The sequence below is a fragment of the Pseudochaenichthys georgianus genome, chromosome 19 (assembly GCF_902827115.2).
Source record: "Pseudochaenichthys georgianus chromosome 19, fPseGeo1.2, whole genome shotgun sequence".
Taxonomy (NCBI): Eukaryota; Metazoa; Chordata; class Actinopteri; order Perciformes; family Channichthyidae; genus Pseudochaenichthys; species Pseudochaenichthys georgianus.
The window spans coordinates 7254244-7269542 of NC_047521.1; the positions used below are offsets into that span (position 1 = coordinate 7254244).

The following is a 15299-nucleotide window of genomic DNA, read 5'->3' on the forward strand; positions in this document are numbered from 1 at the left end:
TTCTTGTCCTTGACCATTTTTCATCTTTATTTGAGCCATTAAAAATGGTCACAAATGTTTGCAGGCAATGAAAAGATTGAAATCTCCTCAGCAGAAATAACATGAGTCATACTTCACTTTGATTTATAAAAGTATAAAGGCAAGGCAAGGCAAGGCAAGGCAAGGCAAGGCAAGGCAAGTTTATTTATATAGCACTTTTCAACACAAGGCAATTCAAAGTGCTTTACAAAAAAAAAATGAAAGATATTAAGCATTAAAAAAGAAAAGCTAATAAAATAAACATTAAGGAAAAATACATGGATAAAAGTTACAGTGCAGTTTAAGATATGAATAGTTCAATTAAAAGCAGCGACAACACAGCCAGACTGTGCAACATGCCATTTAGAGGTGCAGCATGTTCGTGTCCTCATGCAGACAGGAACAACCGCATCACTGCAGAGATAAAAGGTGCATCATGAGACGATGAGATAGTAAACAATCTGCCTTATGCAGCAATGTTTTCTTAAGCAAGTCAACTCCAGATGCACTAAATCAGGGGTGTCAAACTCAAGGCCCGGGGGCCAAATCCGGCCCGCCACTTCATTTTATGTGGCCCCACAAGAGCTTGCAAAGAATATAATAAGTTTATTATAATGTTACGTGCCGCTTTACAGGATAACGTTGCCCATAAACTACATGTCCCACAATGCATCTCATTTTGTGACATGCGCAATGAAGAGACTTGGAATTATTTCCTCTAGACTTCTGCTTTCAGACGCAGTTAATTATGAAGTTATTACCCTATCCGATAATAATCCAATGCAGAGGAAATATTGTAAAATAATACATTATTTTATATTTATTATGCATATTTATCTATGTATATTTATATAGTCTTAAAGTTACCACCGGCCCTTTGAGTGCAACCATAATTATAATGTGGCCCGCGATGAAATTGAGTTTGACACCCCTGCACTAAATTATCTTAACAATCTAAATCTGCTTTATCCGGTTGGGCCGAAGGTTAAATCCTTCTTTATAAGAAATGTGAGTATTATCATACAATGCACCCTAAACACTATATACGGGCTGGACATGTGTAGTGCAAAGTGAATATTCTCTGGCACATTGGAAAGATCTGGAAAAAGGTTGAGCTAACAGTAGAGCATCAGTACTGGTGGAATCAAAGAGCATGTAATAGCAGTATGTAAGTTATACAGAAGCTGAAAGCACAACGTATTATCCTCCAATGGTTTGTATAGTCTTAACTGGACCAATGGACCAAGAGTATTCCTTTAGCCAACAAGTGCAATACAAGATCAAATATTCTAAATGTGATTATTATGTGCATGCAGATTCTTCTTTTTTTCCTCAACAAAATACATAAAATGTCCATTGAGTTGGAGAATCATTTTGTGGACGGTAACATGTTTTTTTATTATCTTGGTAAAAGTGCTCTCCACCAAATATACCGATAATAAGAGAACATTGGGGAATCCAATAAATCAAAGCGTATTAACAAAATAAGAACTAAATGGTTGATGGGTACCAAAATAAGAGGACTTTGCTTTGTCTGGTTACTAAGGACAATAAATCACGGGTATGAAAGAAACAGGTTTGTTCGCTTCTTGCATGAAGCTCAACCTTGACCGTAGCTAGGCAAAAATACACATTATGAAAACAAAAAAATACCCATATGTTGCAACTGTTGGCGACACCCTGTCTTTGAGCCTCTGTCGACATACCTCAGGTGAGAGGTGAGGACAAAAAGCCAGTAACAAGGAGTAGGTGCGTACTGTGGGTGGAAACACATTTGGGTGGGGTTACTGTGTCACAACTTCCCAAACAAGAGAGATCTAAAGAGAGAATCCTGTGTTTCAAATCTGGCACTGCCCGAGCGAGCAACACACCTAGGATCCGGAAGACAGGTAAGCCTGTTTAATACTGGGCTGTATTTGGAGGATTGATGGAAAATATAGTTTTTATGTAGCATTTAGCTCTGTGCATAATTTGCTATGGCACTGTTCACAGCTAATTGTATTCACTGCATTGTAACACAATGTCATTCTGCTTTCCTGCAGCCTTTACAAGCAACACCATGGGTGAAACAGCAGAGGCATTGGCTGCTAACATCACGAGCAGCAGAAATGTCACCATTGAGATCACCAACCTCACCAACAGCTTTTGCCTGGTAGACCCAAAGTAAGTGCAAACCTAAAAGACAATATTGTTTAGAGTATTCTTAACAAAATAATGCATCTTAATTCAAATATGTGTGTGGCCTGATAAAAACAAACTAGAGATGAATTATCCAGTTTTTGCTCTTAATTATTATTATTTTCTTCTTTTGCCTTTTAAAAAAAAGGGTGTACCTGGAAAGTGGGAACTGCCATAGCCCACCCCAGCCCACCGTGCGCCCTCTGAAAACCGAGGTGTGCAACTTCAGCAAGACCAGTTCCAAAGCCACCGGTGCTGTGGGCGTCATGACCTACGACCTGTTTGCAAGAAATAGCAACACCCCTGCGGAGAAATTAGCCATAATGTTCTCTGTGCCCTACGATAATAGCTCCTACAAGAACTGGTTCGCCTTGGCAATCTACCCCATGTCCAAAGTGTGCGACGAGAAGCTGTACAAAGAGATGTATTACGACAAAGAACCCAAGGCCTTTGTGAGGCAGGAGTCCAATGGCTCTGATCTCACGTTCCAGGGCGCAACACTGGACCTGAAGGCTACCATGTCCCCGATGGGCAGGTCCATATTGAAGGTGGAGGTGTGGGACAAGCTCTTCAGTCCAGCAATGAACCAGCAGAATCACTAAGCCAGTCATTCATTTATATCAAAACACAGTTTAATGGGCAGTGTGTTTTATTACATATGCTTAGCCCTAACACCTTTGCTACTGTATCATCTATTCATGCAATAAATACAGTCTGATATACAAATACATGTGTGTCTAAGTGATCATTACAAAAGGTCTTGGCAAAGCTTCAGAACACTCGGGACCAACTGGTGGAACAAGTTCATGTTTATCTAAATGTGGTATCTCTATGGCACAAATGTAACTTATGTATATCAATCAGCAGCCAATGTGACATACAAAGTTGAAGTGTAGTTTCTTTTTTTAATATGAAACGAAATATCTTTGACATTATTAGGTAAATAATAAGATAAAAGACAGAGATGATTAGGTTTTGTATGTCATTTCAACAAACCCGACAGTGTGCGAACAGCCTGCAAAAGCTGATCGACATGGTTTGCACGAAGTCGCCATCTAGTGGTTACAAGGATTCAGAGCATGCTCACCTTCAAACCTTTCTCAGAATCAATGCACACGTGTACTCAGATAAAGGGAATAACATCATGTAAAAAGTAGCAATGTTTATAAATTCAGGTTTATTAAGTTGAGATGAATTATCTGAGGTCGAGTTATAGCTTTTACACACACAGCAACTCGCTTTATTGCCAAGAGTTAGATGAGAAAATGTATACTCATATCTGTGGAGTAAATATCAAGATACAGCAAACTTAGCTTAGCATAAAGACTAGAAACAGAGGGAAATTGCTAGCATGGCTCTGCTCAGTCATAACAAAATATGCACTTCTAATATGAATGTGTGGTATGTTTTCTCTGTGGTCTGGATGAAAACCTAAGTGTAAAAATATCATGTAAATATGTTTGTTTTGTTTTTTGATTGAGGGAACTGGGCTAGCTGTCTCCCGCTTTTTTGAACGCTAAAACAACGGTCTCCCAAGCTCAATTTATTAATCAATCACCTTACTGTTGGCTAAACATAAAGGTGAATATTATTGTTTCCGAGTAAGAATCACCATTTTTCTTGATCAAAGACACGTTAATCGTGCAACAATGGATCAGCAATTTTCTTAGTTTATTAGCAACAATATTTTAAATACATGATTTTTTTTCTATTGTAAGATATAACAGTGTATTTGTGTCTGCAAAATCAGTTGGATTAAGAGCACTGCTCGTAAAAAACACTGACAACCGTTTTGAATCTGTTCTTCAGATACATTTCCAGTGTTTCCAGTGGCATTTTTCTCACATCATACCCTCTGAACTGTTTCTTAGTCTGTTGGCTTACTGGCACAATCTCCTCTGTGCTATTGCAGTCGTTGCGACCAATGGCAGCATACGTGGGGAAAGCATCCTTCAGTTCTTTTGGTAGACTGTGGTTGTAGTTTGGGCAGCAGTAGGCGGACCAAATATACTCAGGCACGGCTACACGATGGTTCCTGAGCCAGGGCTCGTCGCTCTGGTAAGGGATGATGCCAGTCACTATGTAGGTGTCTCCGAAACAGTAGGTGCCTAAGGTTTTGTTGACGTGCTGCTCCAGGGCTTCCCATGGTCCATCATTAGAGCCTGCCATTTGAGGAACCACATTAGTCAGGGTGAAGGTAGAGGCGCGGTCCTCGTAGCTCTTGTGGTGGAGGCTGGGGTTCAAGTGTCCACGAGAATAGGTGGAGTTAATGTAGTCCAACTCCACTCCCTGGCTTTCCACCACATTCTGATCCAGATGGCCCAGAGGGAAGGAGAGCATGTTGCCATCAGCTCCTGGGTAGGCTAACTGTTCATGGGGGGGGGGGGGATCAGAAGAGAAAAGTGAGGAACATTGCACGTAGACCATATGATAAACTGTCATTTATTTATAGGAAGACTGACTCAATGAGTGAAGCTGCTTTTAGAACATATGTGGACATCACTAAAGCAAGAACAAGACTTAGCTAGCTAGAAACGTAGCCTAGCTTGAATTGTTGCTTAAAACAAACAAATGCATTTCACCAGCAAAACAGTACTTTTTCTATGGTAAATGTGCTTCTTTTCTGCACCGCTCAATGCATTTAAGATATAAACAAATTATAATCTTAACATATCAGTGTCTCACCTCCCAACAATTTCAAACTTGGCCCAAAAAAGCCAAGCAAATCAGTGGCAAGAGGAAAGCTTTTCTAATATACTTGCAAAGGTGTCAGTCATGCTAACAGCTTCCTGTACTCAGCACTAGTTTATTTTTACCATGGGGAGTTAATAGACCGACAGTGCAAACATGAACCAGTTCCCTTTTACTCGGGCTCATTTCCTCGTTCGTTTTGTAATTGACTTAAAAATAATGTTTTAATTGTGTGTGAAGTATGATTAACTGGAACGCAACGGTACACCAAACAAGTCAAATGTGTTTGTTCGTTTTTAGTCTTCTATTTTTCTTGAGTAGCCTACCTACTTTTTTTTTTTTTTTTTCGAGAATAATGTTTCAGTGCAATACTGTATCATAGAACTAAAGACAGAATTTGTGACATTTTGAAAAATGAATAATACTGATAAACCAGTAGGCCTACAATTATATAAATAAGAGTCTGACTGTCAATATTAAGTATTTTAATATATTTATATATATTACCTATTTGTTTTTGTTATATATTGTAGTACAATGTGCACATTTAAACTTCTCAATATCTTTTATAAACATCTCTCTTATTTTATTTTTATTTATAGCTGCTGTTGAGAAATCCAATTCCCATCCAGCGATAGTAAAAGTAGTTGAATTAATAATAATATTTGTTGAGTCTTAATAGAAAGACAAATAGCCCAACTTTAAAATAAATATTTTATAGAATCATAATAACTTTTTTATGATATCATGATTGGCACAATTTTAGACTTACCTGTGGCTCATACTTCCAGAATGTGTGAGGTCTCTTTCCTTCTGGTGTAGCGTACAAATAGGCCGAGAACCATGGAGTGCGGCGTGGCCGACTGTACAGCGTGGCAAAGCGGTACTGGTTTTGATACCGTTGGCAGATCGGGGTCCCCACCAGACCTTTAGGAGGCCAGGCCCTATAGAAGCTCTCAAGGCATGAAGCAAAGTCTCCAACATCAGCTGCACACATGCTCCAGAATCCAGTGAAGGCCAGAATGAACACAGCCAGAGCGAAGTGATGTGCCATTTTAATAAAGACCCGTTGGTAGTGAAATCCAGCAGTCAAATGTCCAGATATGATTCATGCCTTCATACAGTGTCCGTGTGATAAAGTGAGACTTGAACTTACTGATAGCTGTTCTCCTTTTCAATAAGACATGACCTTTTGGTGAAAGCAGAAGCAGTTTCAACATTAGTTTCAGTCATCCATTGTTTGCGAGGACAAATCAACCTCAAACACTCCAGCAGTAATCAAATGCAGCCTCACATACTTTAAACTACAATCAATTATTATACATTCCCTGTTAAAAACATATTAAATACTTACTACTTTGCAGGAAAGTAACATTATTGCATACTTAATCTGACGCTGAAAATTGTCCCCAACCATTGCACTGTTTCCTCCTGATTGAATAACATTTGCATCAACAGCAGCGAGTTACCGCACAGAAGAGGGAAGTCACAAAGTAAAGACAAACACATGGTTGGTTTCACTCTCTTTTAAATACAGGAATAAGACAGCCTTGATACTTTATTTTAGCAGAAATGTAACCAACATGCAGGTCCTGATTTTTTTTTGTATTCCTTGACATACCAAATTTGGAACACTTTTTTTTTAAAGATGGTTGAAAAAGATGATTATTAACTGAACAGGAGTGAATCCAACTGCTCTGTATACCCAGGCACTCTCATACTCTTTCACAATGTGTACTGATTGCTGTACTATTTGTGGGACTTTTGTTGTTACTTCATGTTTCATTTTGAGTTTCTTCCTGGTTGGTATGTGTATCTTTTAGGAACTTTTGTAGATAAAGGCCAGGGTTATTTAGGGTTATCCATGATACAACTTGATATGGTGCTAATGTGTTTACAGCTCATGTGCTGCTCCCACAGGAAAACACAAAAAAAACGTACATTTATTTAATTAAGTCAACATATTAGAACAAATATAAAGCACTCAAGGATGTTGGGTCCATTTAAAATGAGCTCATTGTGTAGGTCACAGCAGGTCACCAAAAGACTGTTTTGATAAAGTATTGTCTTACGTTCCCTTGAGTCTGTATGCAGGCCAGAGAAAGAGGGTGGGCTTTGTAGGGAAACTTTGCCTTTCATCCCCTCCAAAATACTCACATCCTGAAGTACATGTGTTGCTCCCCCTTCCCCCAACACCCTCTTCTCTTTATGTAACACATTAATCGGGTTTGGAGTTTGGATTCTTTTCCATGCAGACGCTGGCCTTTGCTTATCCGGAGGAAAACATTTCTACACTATTTCAGGCATTAAAGGTAAGTTGTAACACTTTTTCTCTATCTACAAAACATTTAAAGAATACCTTGACTGAAAAGAAGATACTTACTTCACACTGCTGAGAATAACTTGTGCAGGATTGGGGTTGATCTGCAGGAGAAAGTGCACAATGTTAGGTTGCCCTTTTAACTTTCTCAACAATAGACATGCAGAAAGAAAACTAGACACATTAGGGCATGTTTTCTTCTGAATGTTATGAATAGAGAGTGTTTCTTGTAGTAAGTCCCAGCTGAGTGCAGAGGATGAGATTAGAGACCATAGTAGCAGCAGGCTTTAGTTAGCCTTAGTTAGCCTTAGTTCATTCCTCTGGACTTTGAACATTTCAGGGTGTTCTTTTAGTACAGGCTGTGGCTATACAAACAGTCATTTACTTCTGGTTTCAGCTTAAAATACTAGGCACGTGTATACAATTTGCATTTTTATATGCGAGACTGGCAATAGGCACATGTAGAAAATCTACAATTTTATACATTTGAACTTGTTAATCAATAGTTTCTTGACTGTATTGTAATGCCAATGTTTACTAGAATATAAAACCCTCTTCAGAATATAGTTGACTCAGTGCAGTAGAGGGATGTGGAAAAATGTTGGAAGGTTGAAGACCAGACGAGCCGCTGCATTCTGGATGAGCTGCAGAGGTCGGATGGCACATGCAGGTAGACCAGCCAGGAGGGAGTTACAGTAGTCTAGGTGTGAGATGACGAGAGCCTGGACCAGAACCTGCGTCGATTTCTGGGTCAGCTGGGGACGCATCCTCCTGATGTTGTAAAGCGTGTATCTGCAGCAACGGGTTGTAGCAGCGATGTTTGCAGTGAAGGACAGGTTGTTATCTAGGGTCACACCCAGATTCCTTGCAGTCTGAGTCGGGGAAACAACAGAGGTGCCGATGTTGATAGTCAGGTCAAGAGTGGGACAATCTTTTCCCGGAAGGAAAAGCAGTTCAGTCTTGTCAAGGTTGAGCTTGAGGTGATGAGCAGACATCCACTGAGAGATGTCAGCTAGACAAGCAGAGATGCGTGCGACGACCTGGGTCTCTGAGCGGGGAAATGACAGAATGAATTGGGTGTCGTCAGCGTAGCAGTGGTATGAAAAACCATGCGGGCTAATGACAGATCCGAGCGAGTTTGTGTACAGGGAGAAGAGGAGGGGACCAATAACAGAGCCCTGAGGGACCCCTGTAGTTAATTGACAAGGGTCGGACTCGGACCCTCTCCAAGTTACCCTATAGGTACGGTCTTTGAGGTATGAGGTGAGGAGGGAAAGTGCAGAGCCTGAAACTCCAAGTTTTTGGAGAGTGCGAAGGAGGATCTGATGGTTCACCGTGTCGAATGCAGCAGACAGGTCCAACAGGATGATGACAGAGGAGAGGGAGGCTGCTTTAGCAGTGTGCAGTTCCTCAGTGACAGCAAGGAGAGCAGTTTCTGTGGAGTGATTCATTTACTAGAAGTTACAAAATTGGAAGACATTAGTAGTAGTTTGTAAGAGAGGCATTTGAAAAGGATTTGGAAACAATCAAATACACCACAACTAAGTTAATGGCTATCAACAATTGTTAGAACAAATATCACTCAACACCAGGTTGAGAATCAATGATCAGGTAACTAATTTATTCTTGCAAGAAGGAGCAGAGTTAAATCACATACAAAGGATATGGGTTAACTCACACACATGGGGTATGTTGCTCAAAGGAACAGCAAAAAACATCAGGCTTATATAGTCCGAAACACAGAGATAACAACAAGGTCGTAAATCGAGGTGGCGCTAATATAATCCGCGGGTGTCGGAAAGGTGTCAGGATCATCTGCGACGTCTTCTGGAAAGAGTCACGTACTTCCTTCACGCCTCATAGGCAAGCGGTATTTAGGAGACAGCAAGTCTGTCTCCTCATAAATATCAACAGCATGAAATGCCCTGCCTCCTGCCTCCTATCACAAGAAGAGGCAGCTGCAAGGTCATACACAGTTCAGAGCCACACATGCTATCAGTGCATTAAAACAACCCAAAGAGTGGAGAAAACAGTATTTCTCCAACAACAATAGAACACATTTTTCACATAAACACATTTTAACTCACCCATTCACCATTCCACATCCGACAATGATGTAAGAAACATTTCATAAAAGTATTATTCACAAATATTGAATGTTTGTTCTTTCCTTTAGGGTTTATCCATGGGGAGCGTCCCAGGTGTTTCCCTTCTGCTTCTGGTGGTGAGTCTGTCCCTCCTGTCCAGCCCCAGCGTCCATGGAGGAAAGATTCTGGTGTTCCCGGTGGACGGCAGCCACTGGGTCAACATGAAACTCCTGATCCAAGGCCTCCATGCCAGAGGCCATGAGATCACTGTTGTCCGAACAGCCTCGAGCTGGTACGTCAAAGAAGACTCTCCTCATTACAGCTCCATTACTGTCACCTTACCAGAAGCCATTGACATAGAGGAGCAGGACTTCTTTGTAACCTTCCTGTTCAAGATGCTAACAATTCAAAAAGAGGGGGCATCTCTAATCACCTTTGTGAAGTTCTACTGGGAAATGCTTGGTGCACTGTCGAACATTCACAAACAGGCCAGCCAGTTGACGGTAGAAATGTTTGAGAACAAAACTCTAATGCAGAGTATTCGTGACACTCAATTTGACGTGGTTCTCATCGACCCGGGTTTGCCTGCTGGAGTTCTGGTGGCTCATGAACTGAAACTGCCAACAGTTTTTAACGTGAGATGGATCACGAGTGGAGAAGGCCATTTTGTGGTGGCACCATCTCCAACATCCTATGTTCCAACTTCAGGAAATGCCATATCGGATAAGATGAACTTTGGAGAAAGGCTCAAGAACACATTATATTATGTTTTCAACACATGCATTGACAAATTAATAGTGTGCCCTCACTATGATAGACTGGTAGAAAGGTACTTCGGTCCAGATGTGAACTTCTATCACCTTCTACAAGGAGCAGACATCTGGCTCATGAGGGTGGACTTTGTCTTTGAATTCCCCAGACCCACCATGCCAAACATCGCCTACATTGGTGGTTTTCAGTGTCAGCCTGCTAAACCTTTACCAACAGAGCTGGAAGAGTTTGTTCAAAGTTCAGGAGAGCACGGATTCATCCTGATGTCTCTTGGTACGCTGGTTCAAGGCTTACCTGTAGAGATCACTTCTGAAATTGCTGCTGCCTTTGCCCAACTTCCTCAAAAGGTCATATGGAGGCATGCTGGTGAGCCCCCCAGCAATTTGGGTAACAACACCCTTCTGATGAAATGGCTGCCCCAGAACGACCTCTTGGGTCACCCAAAGATTAAAGCCTTTGTGGCTCATGGTGGCACCAACGGGATCTACGAGTCCATCTACAATGGAGTGCCAATCGTAGGCATCCCCCTTCTGTTTGACCAGTTTGAGAACTGTTTGAGAATGGAGGCGCGAGGAGCCGCCAAGGTGTTGGATGCCACCAAACTGACTCGTCAGAACTTTTTGGAAGTGATACAAGAGGTTATACACAATCCCTCCTACAGAAATAACATGAAGCGTCTGTCGGCTCTCCATCGGGATAAACCTATGCATCCTCTGGAAACGGGCCTTTTCTGGATTGAGTTTGTTATGAGGAATAAAGGAGCTTCACATTTACGCACTGAGTCTTATAAGGTGCCCTGGTATGCCTATTATTCGGTAGATGTGATATGCCTTTTGATTACAGTCTTGTTGACGTTGACTGTCATTGTAGTGGGATCAATACGATTCCTTTGCTGTCGATTATGCAGGAGAAGAAAAACCAAACAGGAATAGTTACTCAAATTGTATAGACTCAAATGGTTAGCCATGGGACAATTTTGGTTTTGAGTGAAATGTTTTGTCAAGAGACGTGTTCCAAAATGTTTTGTTAATCCCTAGATTTTTCCTCCAGCACCATCAGCAGGTCAGAGTGTCATTTTTATAGATAGATTGTCCCAAATGTTGTACAGACATTCATCCTAATGTCTGCAGTGATTGACTGATTGAGTGATTTGCATTTAGCGCCACCATGAGGTAAAGAAATATCGCATTGATTTTCATGACATTATGATGAAATGTATATTAAACCTTTGTGATCCCATAACGTTTTATCTATTTAACCCTATACTTTGTGTCATGACCAAATACCTGCATAGCTAACAACATTAACTAATGACAGAAATGTAAGCTCAGGAAACTTGATATTGCATACATCAAATGGTGAATATGTGCATGTACCTACTTCCAACAAAAAAGTCAGTTTTTAATGTTGCACTATATAATATAACTTGTGTATTGTATTGTACAGATTTGAAATTTGACAAAAGGAAAACAAATAAACAAAAAAGGCACGTATGCTTTTTTGAAGGATCAATATTTCAAAATGAATGCTGCAACTTTATAATGTTTATTATTAGTTAAGAATGATAATAGCCTGTTAAACAAATTAACATACTAACACCTGAAATAAAAAAATAACAAATACAAACTATTCTTTGTAGATACTGTCTTTATTTCCTGCAATATAGCACTGTACAACTGGACTCTGAATACTGATAATTGTTTTATTTTTGAAAGACAACATATTCTACCACCTATCAGAGTATGCATAGCAGAATGTACCTTCAATATATATAGTATTGTTATTCGTTCATATAAACATTTTAAGTATGAAATTAGAAAATAAAAGTGTTCTTGGATTTTTAAACATTCTTTTCACAGATCCATCTATAAGGTGTCTTACAGGAACCATCCATCCAGGAGTGCAGTTTGTCTTCACTGATGTCCATGTGTCCACAGTCTTCTCCCAGAGGGTCTTCCAGCTTCCAGTCATCAGGCTCAGTCTCCAGCCCCTCTCTGCTCAGCCAGTACCTGCAGGAGGAGACATGTTACAATCCTCACACTGTCTTATTTAAAACTATTACAGTCAGTTACAACACCAAATGGCTTACATTCTCCTGCTGGTCAATCGATGCTGATCCAACTCATTCAAATAGCAGGAAACAGGAAATGAAGCCTAATTACCAGTGCTTGTCAAGTCAACAACTAACATATTTTGTTTATTTACTAATGTATTTTTTTCAGTAATAGTTTAAACTGTTATTGTTGTTGCAATGCACTGAATGACGTAGAAATAAAACGTAATACTTTAATAGTGGAAAATAATAATGTCCTGTTTTTAGAAGATATTGGATGGACAGTGTATAAATATATATAGAATCGCAGTAGTTAACAGTCAAAACTGTTTTAAAAAATGTAAATAGAGAGAAATATGTTCTTGAGCTGGACAGTTACAGACCTTGATTTAAAAGAAAATGTCACTGTTAGTACTTATAGGCGGAAGCAAGCACCGTTTAGGGCCAATTCTGGTGTGAAAAACAAAATCAAAAGAAGCATTTCTGCCAGAGGTGCTACCCCAGTGTCCCTTTGCTCTGACTTACTGCTCATCTGAAGTAACCAGGCTGCCATCCACCCATCTCCACACCTCCTCCTCCTCTGCGTCTGTCAGACCCATCCACAGTCGGCTGCTGCTCGGCTCCAGAGACTTGCTGCTTTCCGAAACAAAACTCTAAAAAGGGGGGGGGAAATGAGTTAATTTACAATATCTGAAAAACTGTCCTGCTGTTGTCACTCACATGTTCTTTTTGTACCTGTTCTGGTTCACTGTCAATGATGAGCAGGTCACCCACCTGTGTCTGGCACCAGTCTCTGCTGGAACTCCAGGTGAGCCTGCGGGAGGAGATGGAGTAGCACTTGGTCTCAAACAGTCTCCAGCTCTCCTGACACTTTTTGCAAATTCGTTCTGTGGAAAAAAAGTAAAACTTATTGTATTATGTATGTTTAGAAGCCTGATACTGTGTTCAAGTGAGTTTTCTCAGTTGGGAACACATTATTTCCATAATTCTGACCGACAGATGGAAAAACAAACCAAGAAACACAAAAATAAAACTCATAAGTACCTTTTGTATCGTGATTTGCCACAGGGCAGTAGAGGTCTAGGGAGTGGAAAGCCTCATTTATTGAATGCATGTCCGCCATCATTCGCTCCATCTCGTCTTGCCTGGTTTCCTCTTGCATTGCAGCTTCCTGCTTTTCTTTCATCAACACTGTGCTCAGGTTCTGGTTTTGTTCTTGAAGCTCAGTTGATCTCTCCAGGAGCTGCATGTTGTATTTTGATGCCTTCTCACAGTCGCTGTTCATCAAAGCTCCAATCTGCTCACTCAGATTCTTAACTTCCCTTTCAAAGTTGTTGTTTATTTCCAGAATGTCTTGAGTATTACCCTTTAATTGAGTGAGCTCTTCCCTCAGAAGGCTGTTCATCTGAAAGAGTCTGTGTCCCTCCTCTTCTTGCTGAGTGTTGGAGTCCATCAGAAGTGTGATAGTTTGAGACATGTTTAGTTTATTCCCCTTAAGATCAGATGTGTACTGCACCAACCGCAAGTGTTCTTCTGCTTGTTGTGAATTTGTGGAAGTTAGATTCACAATCTGCTCCTTAAAATGGCTGCTTTCCAAACTCAAAGCTGAAATTCTGTTGAGGGATTTGGTTTGTTCGTACAGCCAGGCGCTCTGCTCCTTCAGGAGTTCATTGTCTCTTCTCAGGTCCTTGTTGGCTGCTGTTAGGCTGAGATATGTGTCACTCATGTTCTGGTAGTCAAAAAGGAGGCTTTTCCATTTTGTCTTGCTGCCTGACTCATTGTTATCTGAAAGGTAAAGATAGAGAATCATTACAACTCAAAATACTTCTTCATATGACCTGCATGCGTACGCAATTGAAAGTGAATACTGCGCTGTTATCAGGGGAAAAGCTGTAAAAAGCCACTACTTTACATGTTCAGCAGGAGACAAAGGAGCTGATAAACATAGTGGCAAAAACGTTTAGCAGCCAAAGAGACAGATAATTCCCTCAGAAGATGGTAACAGAGCTTAAAGATAGAGCATTTGGGACTTGTGTTGGTCAAGTGGACAACAATGTGATTGATAATGTTGCTCTGTAACGGTAGGCTGTGAGAAATATGGGACCGTTAGCTAAGAATTAGCATTATGCTTGTAAACGTGTTTCTGCTGTCCCCATGTGGCTAATATTAGGTATTGCCGGTTTAAGCAATAACATAATAAAAGCTGTTTCCCTCTGCTTTTAGTCTTTAAATTAAGCTAGGCTCACAGGTCATGGATCCAGCTCTTTATTAATTTGAGAGCCAAATCAGTAACTTGCAATTACGCAGAACAGAGAGTGCTACACAGGTCACGAGGAGCAGCAAGCAGAGTGATGAGAGACCGACCACTGGACATAAGCAGTGACGTATCACTTTTGGTCTGGTACCCAGGCATGGTAAAGCAAAAAAAAACAAAAACACATGTGTTATTTAATGACAAACACATTTTCTAGAGGTATTTTTCTTAATCATTGCTGGAAAGTTCTATTATTTAGGTATTATGTTCAGTTTTTCTCTTTAAACTCTTGATACATCTCCTTCTTATCAAGTCAATTGTGTATGCAATTATGCTTTTAACGATATTTTTTGTAAAAGGTTAAACAAACCTCTTAATAAAAACGACTTTCATTCCATAAAAACAACCTGTTTTTCAAAAAAATTCCAAGTGCCAAAACAAAGAAAGTCCTGAATTACTCTGGACTCGCTAATATGGAAGGATCGGAGCAGCCCCGCCCCCCTGAGGAGCGACGCGTCCAGAGCCCATGTGAAAAAATCATCTTCCAGACTGTTAATATTGTTACTGCTTTTACTCTCTGGTAACGTTAACATTAACCCTGGTCCTCCTGAGTGTTTCTCTGCTTCCCTGCATCATTTGCCAACTCCAAATGAGTTTAGCTGAAGGCAAGGATTGGGTTTTCTGCATGTTAATGCTAGAAGCCTAGTGCCTAAATTAGATGTTTTCAAGACCTGGTTTTTAGTTGCTAAGCCTGATATTGTTGTAGTTTCTGAAACCTGGTTAAAACCGTCTGTCACTGACACTGTTATTCACATTGATGGATATAATGTATTCAGAACGGATCGTAAGGGCAGAGCTGGTGGTGTTGCAACTGCTATGTTATACACTGCTGAGAAACTACAGTGCTCAGTCCTTCACTCAATTTCA

At 40.4% G+C, this 15299-nt stretch overlaps 4 protein-coding genes across 6 annotated transcripts; 2 read left to right on the top strand and 2 right to left on the bottom strand.

Annotated features, from left to right (window-relative positions):
• Positions 1-1695: 1695 nt before the first annotated feature.
• Positions 1696-2924, top strand: LOC117464529 (DELTA-sagatoxin-Srs1a-like). The gene is made up of 3 exons (XM_034107010.2): positions 1696-1907; positions 2061-2181; positions 2345-2924. The coding sequence occupies exons 2-3, from the start codon at positions 2078-2080 to the stop codon at positions 2796-2798; spliced, it is 558 nt and encodes a 185-aa protein (XP_033962901.1). The 5' UTR covers positions 1696-1907; positions 2061-2077; the 3' UTR covers positions 2799-2924.
• A 157-nt stretch (positions 2925-3081) lies between these two features.
• On the bottom strand, positions 3082-7536 carry LOC117464528 (endonuclease domain-containing 1 protein-like). 3 transcript variants are annotated; one of them, XM_034107009.2, is made up of 3 exons: positions 7271-7536; positions 5660-6076; positions 3082-4563 (listed from the first exon to the last, which is right to left on the bottom strand). In XM_034107009.2, the coding sequence occupies exons 2-3, from the start codon at positions 5939-5941 to the stop codon at positions 3952-3954; spliced, it is 894 nt and encodes a 297-aa protein (XP_033962900.1). In that variant the 5' UTR covers positions 5942-6076; positions 7271-7536; the 3' UTR covers positions 3082-3951. The 3 variants fall into 3 exon arrangements, with proteins under 3 accessions (XP_033962900.1, XP_033962899.1, XP_033962898.1); XM_034107008.1 differs by lacking the exon at positions 7271-7536 and adding an exon at positions 6273-6377; XM_034107007.2 differs by lacking the exon at positions 7271-7536 and adding an exon at positions 6242-6347.
• On the top strand, positions 6920-11421 carry LOC117464527 (UDP-glucuronosyltransferase 2C1-like). Its single transcript, XM_034107005.2, has 2 exons — positions 6920-7199; positions 9384-11421. The coding sequence occupies exons 1-2, from the start codon at positions 7137-7139 to the stop codon at positions 10995-10997; spliced, it is 1677 nt and encodes a 558-aa protein (XP_033962896.1). The 5' UTR covers positions 6920-7136; the 3' UTR covers positions 10998-11421.
• A 273-nt stretch (positions 11422-11694) lies between these two features.
• Positions 11695-13704, bottom strand: LOC117464531 (C-type lectin domain family 4 member M-like). The gene is made up of 4 exons (XM_034107013.2): positions 13163-13704; positions 12854-13005; positions 12644-12771; positions 11695-12074 (listed from the first exon to the last, which is right to left on the bottom strand). The coding sequence occupies exons 1-4, from the start codon at positions 13593-13595 to the stop codon at positions 11906-11908; spliced, it is 882 nt and encodes a 293-aa protein (XP_033962904.1). The 5' UTR covers positions 13596-13704; the 3' UTR covers positions 11695-11905.
• Between the last annotated feature and the right edge of the window lie 1595 nt (positions 13705-15299).

What these genes read in the sequence shown, in the direction of transcription:
- LOC117464529 (XM_034107010.2), top strand. Translation starts at nt 2,078, where the DNA reads ATGGGTGAAACAGCAGAGGCATTGGCTGCTAACATCACGAGCAGCAGA. An exon ending in TTTTGCCTGGTAGACCCAAA is followed by an intron (nt 2,182 to 2,344) that starts GTAAGTGCAAAC and finishes TTTAAAAAAAAG; the next exon opens with GGTGTACCTGGAAAGTGGGA.
- LOC117464528 (XM_034107009.2), bottom strand. Translation starts at nt 5,941, where the DNA reads ATGGCACATCACTTCGCTCTGGCTGTGTTCATTCTGGCCTTCACTGGA. An exon ending in TCTGGAAGTATGAGCCACAG is followed by an intron (nt 4,564 to 5,659) that starts GTAAGTCTAAAA and finishes CCCCATGAACAG; the next exon opens with TTAGCCTACCCAGGAGCTGA.
- LOC117464527 (XM_034107005.2), top strand. Translation starts at nt 7,137, where the DNA reads ATGCAGACGCTGGCCTTTGCTTATCCGGAGGAAAACATTTCTACACTA. An exon ending in CACTATTTCAGGCATTAAAG is followed by an intron (nt 7,200 to 9,383) that starts GTAAGTTGTAAC and finishes TCTTTCCTTTAG; the next exon opens with GGTTTATCCATGGGGAGCGT.
- LOC117464531 (XM_034107013.2), bottom strand. Translation starts at nt 13,595, where the DNA reads ATGTCTCAAACTATCACACTTCTGATGGACTCCAACACTCAGCAAGAA. An exon ending in GGCAAATCACGATACAAAAG is followed by an intron (nt 13,006 to 13,162) that starts GTACTTATGAGT and finishes TTTTTTCCACAG; the next exon opens with AACGAATTTGCAAAAAGTGT. An exon ending in TTGACAGTGAACCAGAACAG is followed by an intron (nt 12,772 to 12,853) that starts GTACAAAAAGAA and finishes CCCCCTTTTTAG; the next exon opens with AGTTTTGTTTCGGAAAGCAG.